A 15,719-nucleotide genomic window follows, 5' to 3' on the forward strand; every position below is an offset into this window, starting at 1 on the left:
AAACCACCAAATTGTTAATATACCAATGTTTGAAACACTGAGTGCAATTCTAGACTCCATAGTAAATGACAGATATGAATAGATACCTGTTTTCCAATGCAAAAAGGTCATGGGGTCCTGAAATTTGTATCAGTTTCCACAGGAGAATGTAAAAACATTAAGTCAAATGAGCTGAGAAGTTACCTGCAGAAGCAGAGAGGAAATCTGCTTTTCCATCACTATTAAAGCCTCATCTATTTTTATTTGCTTTTGAAGCATCAGCTTCAAATAAACAGTAAATAAGCTGGTTTGTTCCTTTTATGGAATAGGATGTGTTGTTAGTTTATTTATTCAAGGTTCTAAAAACATCAACAACAACAAAATCAACCCCAAAGTTCACACTAGAGAGAGGATTTACAGGAGTTTGAGGTTATTTGTTTGCTTTATTTTGAAATGAACTGGAGCAATGGTACAAGGACTGTAACAGCAAGAATAAGTCAATTGGAAGAACTATACAAGCAACAAGATGCAATAATGGATGGATAAAATGCTAAAATGTTTATTAATAATAATGAACAATTGTAAAGGAAGACTACCTGAGTCATCTGGAAAAAACAGAGACATACAGTGGCAACAATAACCAGCACACCGAAATCTTTCCAAACGCACGAATCTCAGTGGGTGAGGTATCAGAGAAATGCATTCTGCACTGCCACCTGCAGATCACCATTGGAAACACCAGAGAAAGGAGAATAATTATGCTTCAGAAGGTAGATCCCCTAAAAGGGTAAGTCATCTACAGGGAAACTTGAACAACAGTTCAAGCCAGCTCTGAAAAGTCTGAACATTCCCAACCCCTTTGTTCAGACCTGAGCTCCAGAAGCTGTCCCAGATGACACCAGACTAAACAATATGTGTCCAAACATGAAACTTGATGGAGATCCCTGAAGCGCTTGACCTAGAAGGCTGGCTGAGAGCATGAGCATGTACTTATATACATTTACATTACTTACATTTCAAATTGTTCAGAACTGCTCTATTTCCTTCAAATCTTGTGGTTTTTTTTATTTTTCTTGTATTTTCTTTTGATAGCTTTGACATCACTGAGCACACTGACATTATGGTTTCTACATAAAGATATTTTTGGTATTTGCTATAATTCCCATGTTTACACTCAGACTATAAAATTACTTTTTAGAAAGTAATGTGATCACAATACAAGAACCAGAAACTGTTGAATCAGAAACACAGTGTCTACAGAGGAACATCTAGTTCAAGTCAAACACACTGTAGGCTCAAGGTCTGGCTCCTCAGTCCGTGTGATTATTTATTTGATGTTCTCTTCCCACACATCCCCAGCAGTGGTGTGCAACAGTATGTAGATGCTGTTCCTACTACAAATTCCGAAATGCAAGCATCCTGATACTACAAGGACTGCTTAATTCAGCTCCACAGTATATCAAATAAGTGTAGAAACCAGTACCCATGAAGTTTATTCTCTATAAATGGGCTTGGAAGTTAGTGCCCCTTTTTGTGATCCCATATGTATACTCCTTTATGATACTTACCAGCTTTGAGGCCTGTATTCCCAGCCAGAAGCTAGAGCAGAGTACAGGCACATGCTTCACAAGCTCTCTATCAGCCTTTATTTTATATATTCTGCACATAGAATATAATTCTGTATCTTATTTATTCATGATAAGGGCCCATATCTCTACACTGCATCATGATGTTGGAGTCATCAGTATCTGATTCTGTGCAGAGTAATCACTTGTTACTAGCAGCTACATAAAAACATGTTTATACTGCACAAAACATCAGCAGAACAAAACCAAATCAGTCATACCCATGTTATCATTACAAAACTTGCTGTTACAGCTAACCAAAGAAAAAGAAAGATCCTGGGAAGCAAGGAAACTCTACCTGACTCAGCAGGCTTGGACTGCCAGCTCTGAATACCTGCCCAGAACACCATGAGGGCAGGAGACAGCCAAGAAGGTCCTGAGTTCCCAGACACCTTCCCCTTGGCACTGACACTTGGCACCAGGAGGCTGCAAGAGGGGCAGGTCTGAAGAGCAAAGGTGGATCACAAGTCTATGCATGCTTTTCCTCAGCCACCTCCTTGTCAAATCAATTGGAACAATTTCAAATCTTTAAAAGAAGAACAAAAAAAAAGCCCAAATTGGGCTTTCCATACTTGTAAAAGAAGAACAAAGAAGCCCAAATCAGGAATACTGAACTCCACAGAACTTGGTATTTATTGCCTGATTTTCTACTTCAGCTGCTTTAGGGCACCTGCCATAACGGGCAGTGCAGAGCACTGGCTGTGCTCTGCTGGATGTTTCCCTAGCGTCCTCACAGGTATCGTCAACCTGGTAATTACTATTCAATCTATCTTTGCTGTGAAAAAAAGGGGGTTTTGTCACACAGAACAGTTCTATCACATGCAGGAATTTCCCTGATTCAACTGTGTGTGTGTGTATGTACATGTTTGTGCACGTAAACGTGTGTGTGTGTTGAATATCCCCCTTTCCTTGCATGCACTAGGATTCCAGCAAGGAGGCACAGCATGAGGTCAGTGTCTAATGAGAGCAGTTAAAGCTCATCTGTTTAAAACTTGGCTTGTCAAATCCAGAGAAAATAAAGAGGTTGTACACTTCAGAAAGCAGGCAGCCATCCAACTCCTTGCATTTATGCAAAGGTAATCTCCATTGCTATGGGATGTCAGGGACAAAAGACCAGGCTCTCCTCAAGCCCAGAAACTATTGAGAAATCTGAAGGTTTACCAAGAGACAAACACTTCTGGATAGTATTGGAGGTTAGGACTGCAGGAGAGGAAGAAAGATGACTCTCTTGCAAACAAGATGCCCAATGTCTTTATTGAGAAACTCAAAAGAAAATGGAACAGATGAGAGCTTAAGAAACGCATTGTGGAATCTCAGTAAAGCATAGACAAGTGCTGCCATCTTAAAAGGAACCTCCACACCAAGGAAGCTCCTTTTTTGTTCTGAATCAGGTATCACTTGGACGTGTTAATATGGGAGGAAAAAGCAGATTAAGGAATTTCATGGGGAGCATGAAGCAAAACAGGGTAAAAAGGGTAGAAAAAAAGGAGGTTTCATCAGGGGGAAAGGAGACCTCAGGGGTGTCTCCAGGGCTTTGGTGGAGGCTGCTGGCGCTGGAGCACGGGCAGGCAATGCACGGGCTTCAGCATAAGAGATTGGCACGTCCCAGAGCCCCGCCGAGCCCCCGGCCCAGCCCTGCCCAGCCATAGCCCCCCAGCCCCAGGGAGCCCCCAGAAGCGATGGGCACGCTGGCAGCGCTGAGAGAGCTGCCCACGGCAGCCGAGGCGCTGGATCCCACGGCTGTGCTCTGCGGGAAGGAGCTGAGGATCGGGCCCGGCAGCGTCACCAGCACTGGCGAGGGCTGGATGGCAACGCTGGAGTCGGCGCAGCGCAGGACGCACGGCTCGTTGCAGCTGTTGGCAAGCGGGGTTGGGCCGCAGGCAGCGGGCAGGCACGGGCTGTAGCACGCCATGGCTGCTGGAGGGAGGAGAGCCTGCGGGACCCAGACAGGGAGCAGAGGCCATGAGCTGCCGGGCCCTGGCAGGCGCCAGCTCCGCGCCTCTGGCAACGGGCACTGCCTGGCCAGGGCCACGGAAAAGCCCTCCCTCTTCCCGCACCATCCCAGCTCCCAGCACGGGGGGGGGAGCACAGGGCATTTTCCAGCCTCCAGCCCTGCTCAGAAGGACCCCGCACAGGAGACGAGCAGTCCCCCTCCAGCTGCTCTGCTGCCTCTGGGTGCTCCTTTACCAGGTGATCGTCTGCTGGCCCCGAGGGCAGAGAGCGCCGGCAGGCTTGGTGGGGAGGGCCCCAAGAGAGTCCTCATTAAGCCCCTTCCCAGAATGGGAATATGGATGCTGGGGTTTTCAGGTGGGTTGAGCACAGCCTTGACGCTGTGGCCTTAGGCAGGGAAAGATTTTCTCTTGCGGATCAAGAGGTTCCCTCTCCTTGGAATGGGCTCTGCACTTCCTGGCCATCAGCCCTGGTACCAGCACCCATCTGTTCACGCAGCCAAACGCCCTGCCCTGGAGAGCCCTGGTCTTGCCAGGTCGGGCTCCTCTCACCCTGCTCTCAGGAGGGGACGTGGCTGAGCACAACGCAACAGGCTCCTGAAGACAGCAGCCACTACGGAGGAAGGCGTGAATGGTGGGACTAGCTCTCCTGAGGGAGCTCCTCATCCTGCCATTAGTGCAAAAGCAGCATCGCTGAACTGGGGATGCTGGAGGAAGTGCCCAGGCATCGGATAGACGGCGCTGGCCGTAGGACCTGAGCCTCGGAAGGAGCCACGGCTGGCAAAGAGACCAACCCGTGTCCTGATCCACATCCCAGCCCATTCACCAAGAACCAGGGAGGCCCTCACCCCAAAAACCTGTTCTGTCAACCAGGGAGACAAGAGGCAAAGTGAACTGAGACTTACCAACTTCCCGGAGCAGAGGAAGGCGCGAGGAGAGGATGGAGGAGCTGGCAGTTGGGCCACTTTTATACTGCGGCCCAGAGCCCCAGGGGAGCTGAAAAATGACCCAAACACGAAGCATGTTGAGAAACGGCAATTTTGGCTTCTCAGAGCTCGGCTGGAAGATGAAAGACATGCCTCCTCTACCAGAAATGCTTGGTCCCTTTTCATCCTGGACAAATCACTCATGTCACTGTGTTGATAGCAATTGTGGTTCTCCCGCAGACCAGCGCTCCTTTGAGGTCCCATTCCAGGTGCTGGTGAAGCCTGGGGGCAGATTGAGGCCATGACTGGGTGTTGTGCATGTCCTGCCCTTCCTGGGCAACATGGCCACTGCTTACTTAGCACTCTGCCTGTGGAGCAAGCCTGAAGGGCACTCAGAAGGGTCTCCCTATGGTGGGCTCTGGCTGGCCCTGAGCAAGACCAGTGCCTGCAGGCTATGGAGATGCTCAGAGCCCAGCCAAGCCCCTGCAGGATGGCTGCTCTGCTGAGGGGCCTGGGAACGCCGGGGTGGTTGGGAGGTGATGGTCAAACAAAGCCCCCCTGAGCTCGGGAGGGAGACCCTCTCCCGAGGAGAAGCAGCGGCTCAGCACGTCCTGGAGAGCGATGAAGGAGCTCTTGACTCATGCCTGAGTGTGAGCCATCCCCAAGTGGACCTGTTGGCTTCGGCACGCTCTTCCCAGAGAAAACAACGCTCCTCTTGCATCAGTGGAGGGTGGCTTGTTCAGGTCACTTGACCCGGAGGGTCCGGCTTGTTTTGCCCAGCTCAGGGACAGATGGGCACCTTCAGGGCCCTTTAATTGCAAGGGGGCAGCAGCAGCCACCAGAAAGTGCTGAGCCACTCGGAGAGACCTCAGCTCCACCTCGGGGTGAATCACCCATGCCCTGGCCCCAGGGGCTCTGGGGCAAACGGCTTCAGATGTGCAGAGGTGCAGCTTCACATCCGCGTTCGTTCCTGCAGGCATGCAGCTTTTGGCACAGTGTTGTCAGGACTGTCAGCGTCTTGCCCAAGCACTTGGGGACTCCTTGCAACCCTGTCGTGCTCCTGGGTGAAACAGCAGCCACAGGAGGACAGCACAGATGTGCCCTGACGCTCCCACTCCGAGACGGTTCCGCAGCGCAGACCAAGGGGAGGCAGGCAGCGAGCACCGTGCCTGGGCTGCTCTCCTCCTTGGCCTGCCCCTGCCCCGCTGCTGGATGCAGGAGGCTGGGAGCCATTCCTGTGCCACGAGGAGCCCGGCCTCGGCTGTGCCTGAGCAGAGCTGGGGCAGCTGGAGAGGGCACACGCATCCACTGCCTCAGCAGCCCTGTGGGAACGCCCGAGGGCAGGAAGCGGACACCACAGGCCCGCACTTGCTCCCCGGGAAGCCTTCTGCTTTGAACTGCAGGCACCAGAGGACACGTCCTTGCCAGGCCGGGCAAGGACACCCAAGGTGGAAAGCACCCTCAGCCCAATGCCCAGGGGTTTGCTCCTCTGCCCCTTTGAGCTGGCACCCTTGGGGCTGACGACTCACTTTGGGAATGAGAATTTTGGGACTGGGAAATGACACACTGCCCTGCAGCAAGACCTTTCCCCCTTCAACCTTTTTGTCCCTGCTTTGAGGCCACCTCTAGGAATGTCTCCAGTGCCCCCCTCTTTCACACAACGGTGCTTCTCTCCATCCCACAAAGGGTCCTTCTTTGGCCTTCACCTTCCAACCACCCCGGGGGATCTGAGTTCCCTTCTTTCTGTGTCCCTCCTCCAGAAAGGCATCCGGCCGGGGCTTGGCTGCTTACTGAGCCCTTCCGTGGCCCTGCGGGACCTGTGCTCCTCAGCCTCAGCCCTTCCACAGGTGACCCAGGCGAGTGCCCTTCATCAGCAGCGCTCCACAGAAACCCTTTCTGGGAGCTGGCGGGGAGCTCCACGGCCGTTGCTTTGAGGAGCAGCATCGGATGCATCACCGCTGCGCTCTCACCCAATGGGGAAATGCAAATCAGACCTTTCAGATGAAAGAGACCATTCTCCATCTCATGGCTGTGCTTTGCAAACCCCAAATTGCTGTTTGTTAACGTGCTTCACACAGACACGCGTGTTCCGCGTGTCCCGAGGCGCTGGCTCACCGTATAAAAGGCCGTGCTACTCCAGGCCCTTCCATCCCCAGCTCTTCCCTTGCTCTCCGCGGTGAACTCGGTACGTCTGAACTCCCTTCTTCTCTTCCTGTGGGTAGGGGGGGACTGCTCGTCTCCTGTGCGGGGTCCTTCTGAGCAGGGCTGGAGGCTGGAAAATGCCCTGTGCTCCCCCGTGCTGGGAGCTGGGATGGTGCGGGAAGAGGGAGGGCTTTTCCGTGGCCCTGGCCAGGCAGTGCCCGTTGCCAGAGGTGCGGAGCTGGCGCCTGCCAGGGCCCGGCAGCTCATGGCCTCTGCTCCCTGTCTGGGTCCCGCAGGCTCTCCTCCCTCCAGCAGCCATGGCGTGCTACAGCCCGTGCCTGCCCGCTGCCTGCGGCCCAACCCCGCTTGCCAACAGCTGCAACGAGCCGTGCGTCCTGCGCTGCGCCGACTCCAGCGTTGCCATCCAGCCCTCGCCAGTGCTGGTGACGCTGCCGGGCCCGATCCTCAGCTCCTTCCCGCAGAGCACAGCCGTGGGATCCAGCGCCTCGGCTGCCGTGGGCAGCTCTCTCAGCGCTGCCAGCGTGCCCATCGCTTCTGGGGGCTCCCTGGGGCTGGGGGGCTATGGCTGGGCAGGGCTGGGCCGGGGGCTCGGCGGGGCTCTGGGACGTGCCAATCTCTTATGCTGAAGCCCGTGCATTGCCTGCCCGTGCTCCAGCGCCAGCAGCCTCCACCAAAGCCCTGGAGACAGCCCCGAGCGCGTGCCTGTGCTCTGCAGAGGAGCCGAGCTCCGGCCGCTCCGCCTGCAGGAACCGGCCTGCGCTGCCCTTCTCTCTCTGCCCAGGAAACCTCTGCCTTCCCTTCTCTTGCTCGGCTTTCCCCTCAGTTCCCCCCTCTTACCCGACCTTTCCTTGGCCTCCAAAATGCATTGCTGAAGTTCTCCTCTGTTCCATTTCCCCTTGATTATCTCAATAAAGACGTCGGGCATCAGCTCCTCAAGAGTCATCTTTCTTTGCCCCTTCCCTCTTCTCCAATCCCAACCAGCAGAGTGTCTGTGAGCGTTCCTCCCTGGTAAAACTATGGCTTTCTCCATCGTTTCTGGGCTTGACAGAGCCTCCTCTTTTGCCCTCGACATCCCATGGCAAGGCAGATTGCCTTTCCACAAGTGCAACGAGCTGAATGGCTGGGCGCTGCATGGCTGTAGCAAGAACTGTTGTTGCCTGGCAAAGGTAGAGTGCAGCACTCAGAGATCTGGATGGTTGGGAACTTCCCGACTGTACCCAGAGCACTTCTGGCATGAGCAGGCATTTCCTGACAAGCTGGAATAGAACTGTTGTGGAACACACACACCACTGAGGTCAGGATGGAACTGATGGCTAAGGCCAATCATCTTATGAGCCTATAAGTAACTGTCCCAGGAGAGAGACACTTTGGGCTGTCCTGGACCGCTGTGAGCTGCGCAGGTCGCTCCCTCTGAGTGGGGCACCCCTCAGAGTTCAGAAACTCTCAAGGTTACATTCCACTGCACGCACCGTTGGCTGAGTCTGCGACTCAGATAGGAGCCAGGCGCACCCAGGCTCCATCAGGAGTTTAGAAAGCAACAGGGGTCTGTTCTGAATGTTGTCACTTAAGGGGAGGGTCCCCTTACCCTTGTCACCTTCAGTCTCCATACAAATCATTTTAGCTTGGATCTACCTTGATTTTGTCAGGAGTTTAGAAAGCAGGGGGCATCTGTTCTGAACCTCATGACTCAGCAGCAGGGTCTCCCTCGTATCTTCATGTCTTCAGGCGCAATACCAATCCCCTTTAGCTCTGTTTCACCTCGATTTCCCTCTCAACACTTCAGCTACATAATAAGTAGCAGAGTGAGCCTTGCCATCAAATTCTGTTCAATCATGCCTTATTTCTAATCTGCTCTTGCTAATATCCTTGATGGTCATTTTTTGAGTGACCCTAAAGCAGTCATTTTCCACCACACTCTCCCACATCAAACAGCATAAAAAGCCAGGAGCAGCAGCATCATCATCATCAGTAGCAGCAGCAGGAGGAGGACACTGACGAGGTGGCCGAGTGGTGAAGGCGATGGACTGCTAATCCATTGTGCTCTGCACACGTGGGTTTGAATCCCATCCTCGTCGGTCAGCTCAGTGTTTGCAGCAGATAAGACTTTGTTCTGCTTGTGCTGGGCCAGCCCTGCTGGCAGATCCCCTCGTGTTGGCCAAGCCAGTGGCTTTTGGTAAATGTGCATCCCCACCTTTGAAAGTCCCACCACTCATTGCTTTTGGTGTCGGTTTTAACAGCCCATTATACTGGTTGATTCTCCCAGAGGCTGGTGCACGGTAGGGGATGTGAAATACCCGCTCAATGCCGTGCTCTTTGGCCCAAATGTATGAGGTTGTTCTGGAAATGAGTCCCATTGTCTGACTCAGTTCTCTCTGGGCTGCGGTATCGCCTCAAAATCTCAAGGCCCAGGATAGTGTTACGGGCAGTGGCGTGGGGCACAGCGCATGTTCCCAGCCGTCCGGTGGTTGCTTCCACCATGGTAAGCACACGGCGCTTGCCTTGATGTGTTGGTGGCCGTGTGATACAATCGATCTGCCAGGCCTCCCCATAGTTGTTCTTCAGCCACCGTCCCCCATACCAAAGAGGCTTTAACTGCTTGGCTTGCTCAATTGCAGCACAGGTTTCACGCTCCTGAATAACCTGAGCAATAGAGTCCATTGTTAAATCCACCCCACGATCACCAGCCCATCTGTATGTTGCATCTCTGCCCTGATGGCTTGACGTGTCGTGGGCCCACTGGGCCAAAAATAATTCACCCTTATGTTGCCAGGGCTAAAAATAATTCACCCTTACATTGCCAATCTAAATCCGTCTGAGCCGCTTCAGCCTTAGCAGCGTGATCCACCTGTTGATTGTTCTGGTGTTCCTCAGTGGCCCGACTCCAGGGTACATCAGCATCTACATGGCGTACCTTCACCACCAGGGTCTGCACCCGGGCAGCGATATCTTGCCACAGCGCAGCAGCCCAGATGGGCGTACCTCTGTGTTGCCAGTTGCTCTGCTTCCATTGCTGCAACCAGCAGCACAGGGCATTGGTCACCACCACCTTGCCACAGTGCAAGATATCCACAACCTCTCTGGGCTCCTGCACACAGTGCTCAGCAGAGCTCCGGCTGCCCCAGCTCCAGCCTGACGTGGTTCAAACCCAGCCAGTACCTCAGCACCACGCACCCTGCTCCCAGCCCAGGCTGGACGGGGAGAATCAAAGGGATGGAAAACCATGGAGTGTGATAACAGCAGTTTAATAACCAAATTAAAGTATGATATTGTAATAATAACAATGCTATACTAATAATAAATAAGAACAACAATGAATATTAACATAGATTAATTATAATTAATTATAATGATAATAAAGTAGCACACAATTATAAAGTACAATTATGATAATACAATAATGATAAGAATGATGATAATTATAATGATGACAATCACAGAATCCCAAGGGTTGGAAGGGACCTCAAAAGATCATCTAGTCCAACCCCCCTGCAAGAGCAGGGTAACCTAGAGTACATCACACAGGAACTTGTCCAGGCGGACCTTGAATATCTCCAACGTAGGAGACCCCAGAACCCTCCTGGGCAACCTGTTCCAGTGCTCTGTCACTCTCACAGTAAAGAAATTGTTCCTGATGTTCACTTGGAACCTCCTATGCTCCGGTTTACACCCATTGCCCCTTGTCCTGTCACTGGACATCACTGAAAAAAACCTAGCTCCATCATCCTGACACTCACCCTTTACACATTTGTAAACGTTGATGGAGTCACCCCTCAGTCTCCTCTTCTCCAAGCTAAAGAGACCCAGCTCCCTCAGCCTCTCCTCATAAGGGAGATGTTCCATTCCCTTAATCATCTTTGTGGCTCCGCGCTGGACTCTTTCAAACAATTCCCTGTCCTTCTTGAACTGAGGGGCCCAGAACTGGACACAATATTCCAGATGCGGCCTCACCAAGGCAGAGTAGAAGGGGAGGAGAACCTCTCTTGACCTACTAACCACACCCTTTCTAATGCACCCTAGGATGCCATTGGCCTTCTTGGCCACAAGGGCACATTGCTGGCTCATGGTCATCCTCCTATCCACCAGGACCCCCAGGTCCCTTTCCCCTTCGCTACTGTCCAGCAGGTCAGCCCCCAACCTGTACTGCTACATGGGGTTGTTCTTCCCCAGATGCAAGACTCTACACTTGCCCTTGCTGAATTTCATCAAGTTCCTCTCTGCCCAACTCTCCAGCCTGTCCAGGTCCTGCCGAATGGGAACACAGCCCTCTGGTGTGTCAGCCACTCCTCCCAGTTTAGTGTCATCAGCGAACTTGCTGTGGGTACACTCAGTTCCCTCATCCAGGTCGTTGATGAAAATATTAAACAGCACTGGTCCCAGCACCGACCCCTGAGGGACTCCACTAGTCACAGACCTCCAGCTAGATTCTGCCCCATTAATCACAACTCTCTGCCTTCTTCCTTCCAATCAGTTCTTGATCCACCTCACTACCTGATCATCAAGCCCACACTTCCTTAGCATATCTATGGGGATGCTGTGGGAGACTGTAACAAATGCCTTACTGAAATCAAGAAAAACCACATCTACCACTCTACCACCATCCAGCCCCCTAGTTACTTCCTCATGGAAGGCTATAAGGCTGGTCAAACATGACTTCCCCTTGCTAAAACCATTTTGGCTGCTCTTAATGATCCCCTCATGCTTGATATGCCTAGGGATGGTGTCAAGAATAAGTTGTTCCATCACCTTTCCAGGGATGGAGGTAAGGCTGACCGGTCTAAAATTACCCGGGTCCTCCTTCTTGCCCTTCTTCTAGACTGGTGTGACATTTGCCATCCTCCAATCCTCAGGCACCTCTCCTGTTTCCCACAGCTTACCAAAGATGATGGAGAGTGGCCCAGCAATGACCTCCGCCAGCTCCCTCAGGACCCGTGGGTGTAATCCATCCAGACCCATTGATTTATAGATGTCCAGATTGCTTAACAATAGTGATAATAATAATATAAAAGTAGTAGTAGTAGTAATAATAACAACAGTTATAATGGATATAACAAGGGGAGACAATCTGAAAATAAAAAGGGGGCAGACAAAACCCAGCACTGCTGCACAACACAATTGCTCAGCACCCACCAAGACATACCCAGCCCAACCTGAGCAGTGATTGGTCCCTTCCAGGTGATTTACCCCCAGTTTCTATACTGGGCATGACTTGCTGTGGTATGGAAGGGCCCTTTGGCTAGTGGGGATCAGGTGTCCTGTCTCTGCTTCCTCTCAGCTATTAGGAGGAACAAGAACTTTATCCCAGATGAAACCAGGACACTTTAGTATTGGGCAGCTTATTCTCCAGAGGGGACGGTGATTTAAACTTTGCTTCTGACAGGCCAAGCTCTTCCTTCTGTTTTTCCACATGCTTTCAATTGTTCTTGCTTTACTGAGTTTTGTTTCTCAGCCTGAGCTCTTTTGTTTGCCTTGGTATCAGGCTGATTGGTCATGTTCAGTGGAAATCCCCTCCTGTGAGCTTACCCTCAGCATGAGAAGAATGGTGAGCCAGCCTGTGATGGGCTGCCAGAGACTGCAGCTGTAGTTGAATCCCAGCAGAACTTGCTCCATTTTATTGAGTTCCTGAAGTCAGTGGCACTTAGGAGCTTCCTTAGTCTCCCTAGGAGACCTCTCCCATTTGTATTTTAATTCAAAAGCCACATGGTCTGTATGGATGCGAGATACCTTGCATTCTTTTCTTACAAGAAAGGTACTGGGGAGGCTATTTTGGGGGGAGGGTCTTTATATTCTCATGCTTTGTCTCACACAGACACTCAAATACAGGAGTTAGGTGGCTGATCTTGCACCTCCATTGTGCCTCTGATTCGGATGTCCTTGGTATAAAACCCCACTGCAAGATGAGAGGAGCTCAAATGGTTTAAAGATGAGGCCTGATCTGCTTGTAACCACTGTCTCCTCTTACAGGTTCATGAGTCTTTCCACAAACACCTGAAGCCAATGCAAGCCAAGCTGTGAAACCTGCTGGGTTATTTCCTGAGCTGAACACTGTGTCCTTCCTTCAGGCACCTAAATCAAAGCTCTCAAACCCTGGTAGCTGTAGGACAGTGAAGAACTGTAGCCTTTCTTTCCACTTTTCTAAGTCGAGGAGGTGTTTGGGGAGAGTGCATAGGGATGGATGCCTGTTTTTAAAGTGCAATTCTAATGGTAAGATTAACCTTTTAGAAATCTGGGAAAGCTTTATCTATTCACACAAGGGTTGCTTTTGTGAAGCTGCTAACTGGAGACAAGTTGCTGTCAACTGGAAAGGTGGCAGGATTTAACTACTAGGTAGTCAAGAGCCCTCAGGCCATGGCTTCTAAAGAGCAGTTCTGTCCTCCCCAAAAAAGCATCAATGTCTTGATTTTGGTTTTATTTTTAAGATTAGCACCAGCTCTCTCCTTGTTTGGCAAATATTTATGCTCCCTAAAGCCTCCTGCATAGCTTTGTGCACATCAGTCTGCATGGGCACTCCTTTCCTGATGTAGCTGGGAAGGAAATACTCATCCTTCTGGAAAGTAAATTCCCATCCTCCCCTGGAGCTCTGCTTCCTTCATCCTTCCAGAAAACATCCTCATGTTTTCCAGTGCATCCTTTCACTGCCTTTCACTGCTGCCTTCTCCTGCCTCCACACGGGTCTCCTCTGCACATCCCTGCTTTATCACGCAACTGGTTAAGGGCTCTGTGTGTCTCAAATATGAGGGGAGGCTGTGAGTGCTGTGGGGGCTGGACTCTTCTCATAACTGATGGGAGAGGGTGAAGAAGGAGCCAGACTCTTCCCGGCAGTACCAACCGGCAGTGCAGGAGGTAAAGGGCACAAATCAAACACATGAAATTCAAGGCAAATTTAGCGTGAGGCAGGTCAAAGAGTGGACCAGGTTGCCCAGAGAGGCAGTGGAGGCTCCATCCTTAGAGGTGTTGAAAACCCAACTGGATTACGTGCTAAGCAAGCAGGTCAAGGTGACCCTGCTGAAGCAATTGGCTGGCACTAAAGGATCTCTGGAGGCCTCTTCCACTCCCAGCGATTCTGAAACTCTGCCAACAGGTAGGAGTAATGCGTCCCCTCAAGATCTTACTTCAAATGTTGTGTGACAGAAAGTGCTTTACTTGTATTTTCTTTTTTGATCCTATGACCTGTTGAGCTTTTCTGAAGGCAAGGTGAACAGCATCCACTGCTCGTGCCTTCTCCATCAGGCTACTCACCTCCCTGTAGAAGACTGGCAGCTTGGTAAGAATGACTTCTCCTTCATAAACCCACGCTTCCCGAATCCCAAGCACCTTCCTGTGCTACCTGTTCTTGTAACACACTTCCCAGGTATTTTGCTCTCTCATCATTGCAGATGATCAAGGAATCATTGCGTGGTTCAAGGAATCAGTGAGATTCCTGTGAGTTTATGGATCTCCCCTGTTTCCCTTCTTGCTCCTCTTCCCTAGGTGCACAGACAGAAGAGGCTGAGGTGTGTGCTGTGAAACTTGAACACCTTGTCTCAAAACAAAGTCTTATCTGTTGCAAACACTGAGCTGGCCGACGAGGATGGGATTCGAACCCACGCGTGCAGAGCACAATGGATTAGCAGTCCATCGCCTTCACCACTCGGCCACCTCGTCAGTGTCCTTGCTGCCCCTGCTAGTGCTGCTGCTGCCGCTGCTGCTGCTTGTGCCGCTGCTGCTGCCGCTGCTGCTGCTTGTGCTGGTGCTGGCTCCTTATACTGATTGATGGGGGAGAGTATGTAAAAAATGACTGATTTAGTGTCCCTCAAAAAATGACCATCAAAGGTATAAGCAAGAGCAGATTAGAAATAGGGCATGATTGAACAGAATTATATGGCAAGGCTCACTCTGCTACTTATTACATAGATGAAGTGTAGAAAGGGAAATCGAGGTGAAACTGAGCTAAAGGGGATTGGTATAGTGCCTGAAGGCACAAAGATGCAAGGGAGACCCTGCTGCCGAGTCATGAGGTTCAGAACAGATGCCCCCTGCTTTCTAAACTCCTGACAGAGACTGGGTGTGGATGGATCTTGTCTTAGTCTCAGACTTGGTCAACAATTTGTGTCTAATGGAATGCTTAAAGGAAAATCAAGGTAGAGCCAAGCTAAAATGATTTGTATGGAGACTGAAGGTGACAAGGGTAAGGGGACCCTCCCCTTAAGTGACAACATTCAGAACAGACCCCTGTTGCTTTCTAAACTCCTGATGGAGCCTGGGTGCGCCTGGCTCCTGTCTGAGTCTCAGACTCAGCCAACGGTGCGTGCAGTGGAACGTAACCTTGAGAGTTTCTGAACTCTGAGGGGTGCCCCACTCAGAGGGAGCGACCTGCTTGCAGCTCACTGCAGTCCAGGAGAGCCCAAAGTGTCTCTCTCCTGGGACAGTTACTTATAGGCTCATAAGATGATTGGCCTTAGCCATCAGTTCCATCCTGACCTCAGTGGTGTGTGTGTTCCACAACAGTTCTATTCCAGCTTGTCAGGAAATGCCTGCTCATGCCAGAAGTGCTCTGGGTACAGTCGGGGAGTTCCCAACCATCCAGATCTCTGAGTGCTGCACTCTACCTTTGCCAGGCAACAAGAGTTCTTGCTACAGCCATGCAGCGCCCAGCCATCCGGCTCGTTGCACTTGTGGAAAGGCAATCTGCCTTGCCATGGGATGTCGAGGGCAAAAGAGGAGGCTCTGTCAAGCCCAGAAACGATGGAGAAAGCCATAGTTTTACCAGGGAGGAACGCTCACAGACACTCTGATGGTTGGGATTGGAGAAGAGGGAAGGAGGAAAGAAAGATGACTCTTGAAGTGGTGATGCCCGACGTCTTTATTGAGATAATCAACAGAAAAAGGGAACAGAGGAGAACTTCAGCAATGCATTTTGGAGGCCGAGGAAAGGTCGGGTAAGAGGGGGGAACTGAGGGGAAAGCCGAGCAAGAGAAGGGAAGGCAGAGGTTTCCTGGGCAGAGAGAGAAGGGCAGCGCAGGCCGGTTCCTGCAGGCGGAGCGGCCGGAGCTCGGCTCCTCTGCCCAGCACAGGCACGCGCTCGGGGCTGTCTCCAGGGC

The 15,719-nt window shown here is 51.4% G+C and overlaps 2 protein-coding genes, 1 long non-coding RNA gene and 2 other non-coding genes across 5 annotated transcripts; 2 read left to right on the top strand and 3 right to left on the bottom strand.

Annotated features, from left to right (window-relative positions):
- Nucleotides 1-3,137: 3,137 nt before the first annotated feature.
- On the bottom strand, nt 3,138-3,671 carry LOC134159500 (beta-keratin-related protein). The gene has a single exon (XM_062610500.1). It carries the CDS (start codon nt 3,514-3,516, stop codon nt 3,187-3,189), a length of 330 nt encoding a protein of 109 aa, XP_062466484.1. The 5' UTR covers nt 3,517-3,671; the 3' UTR covers nt 3,138-3,186.
- A 336-nt stretch (nt 3,672-4,007) lies between these two features.
- Nucleotides 4,008-6,702, bottom strand: LOC134159501 (uncharacterized). The gene is made up of 3 exons (XR_009963163.1): nt 6,595-6,702; nt 4,459-4,549; nt 4,008-4,166 (listed from the first exon to the last, which is right to left on the bottom strand). It is a non-coding gene; the product is annotated as an uncharacterized LOC134159501 (long non-coding RNA).
- Nucleotides 6,703-6,882: 180 nt separating this feature from the next.
- LOC134159502 (beta-keratin-related protein) lies at nt 6,883-7,408 on the top strand. Its single transcript, XM_062610501.1, has one exon. The coding sequence runs from the start codon at nt 6,939-6,941 to the stop codon at nt 7,266-7,268; it is 330 nt and encodes a 109-aa protein (XP_062466485.1). The 5' UTR covers nt 6,883-6,938; the 3' UTR covers nt 7,269-7,408.
- Nucleotides 7,409-8,635: 1,227 nt separating this feature from the next.
- TRNAS-GCU (transfer RNA serine (anticodon GCU)) lies at nt 8,636-8,717 on the top strand. Its single transcript has one exon. It is a non-coding gene; the product is annotated as a tRNA-Ser (tRNA).
- Nucleotides 8,718-14,201: 5,484 nt separating this feature from the next.
- On the bottom strand, nt 14,202-14,283 carry TRNAS-GCU (transfer RNA serine (anticodon GCU)). Its single transcript has one exon. It is a non-coding gene; the product is annotated as a tRNA-Ser (tRNA).
- Between the last annotated feature and the right edge of the window lie 1,436 nt (nt 14,284-15,719).

Source organism: Pezoporus occidentalis, unplaced genomic scaffold (assembly GCF_034315485.1).
Source record: "Pezoporus occidentalis ecotype Australia unplaced genomic scaffold, CSIRO_AGI_Poc_V1 ctg148, whole genome shotgun sequence".
Taxonomy (NCBI): Eukaryota; Metazoa; Chordata; class Aves; order Psittaciformes; family Psittacidae; genus Pezoporus; species Pezoporus occidentalis.

Bases quoted from the DNA above. Each gene is read 5' to 3' on its own strand.
- LOC134159502 (XM_062610501.1), top strand. From the start codon at position 6,939: ATGGCGTGCTACAGCCCGTGCCTGCCCGCTGCCTGCGGCCCAACCCCG.
- LOC134159500 (XM_062610500.1), bottom strand. From the start codon at position 3,516: ATGGCGTGCTACAGCCCGTGCCTGCCCGCTGCCTGCGGCCCAACCCCG.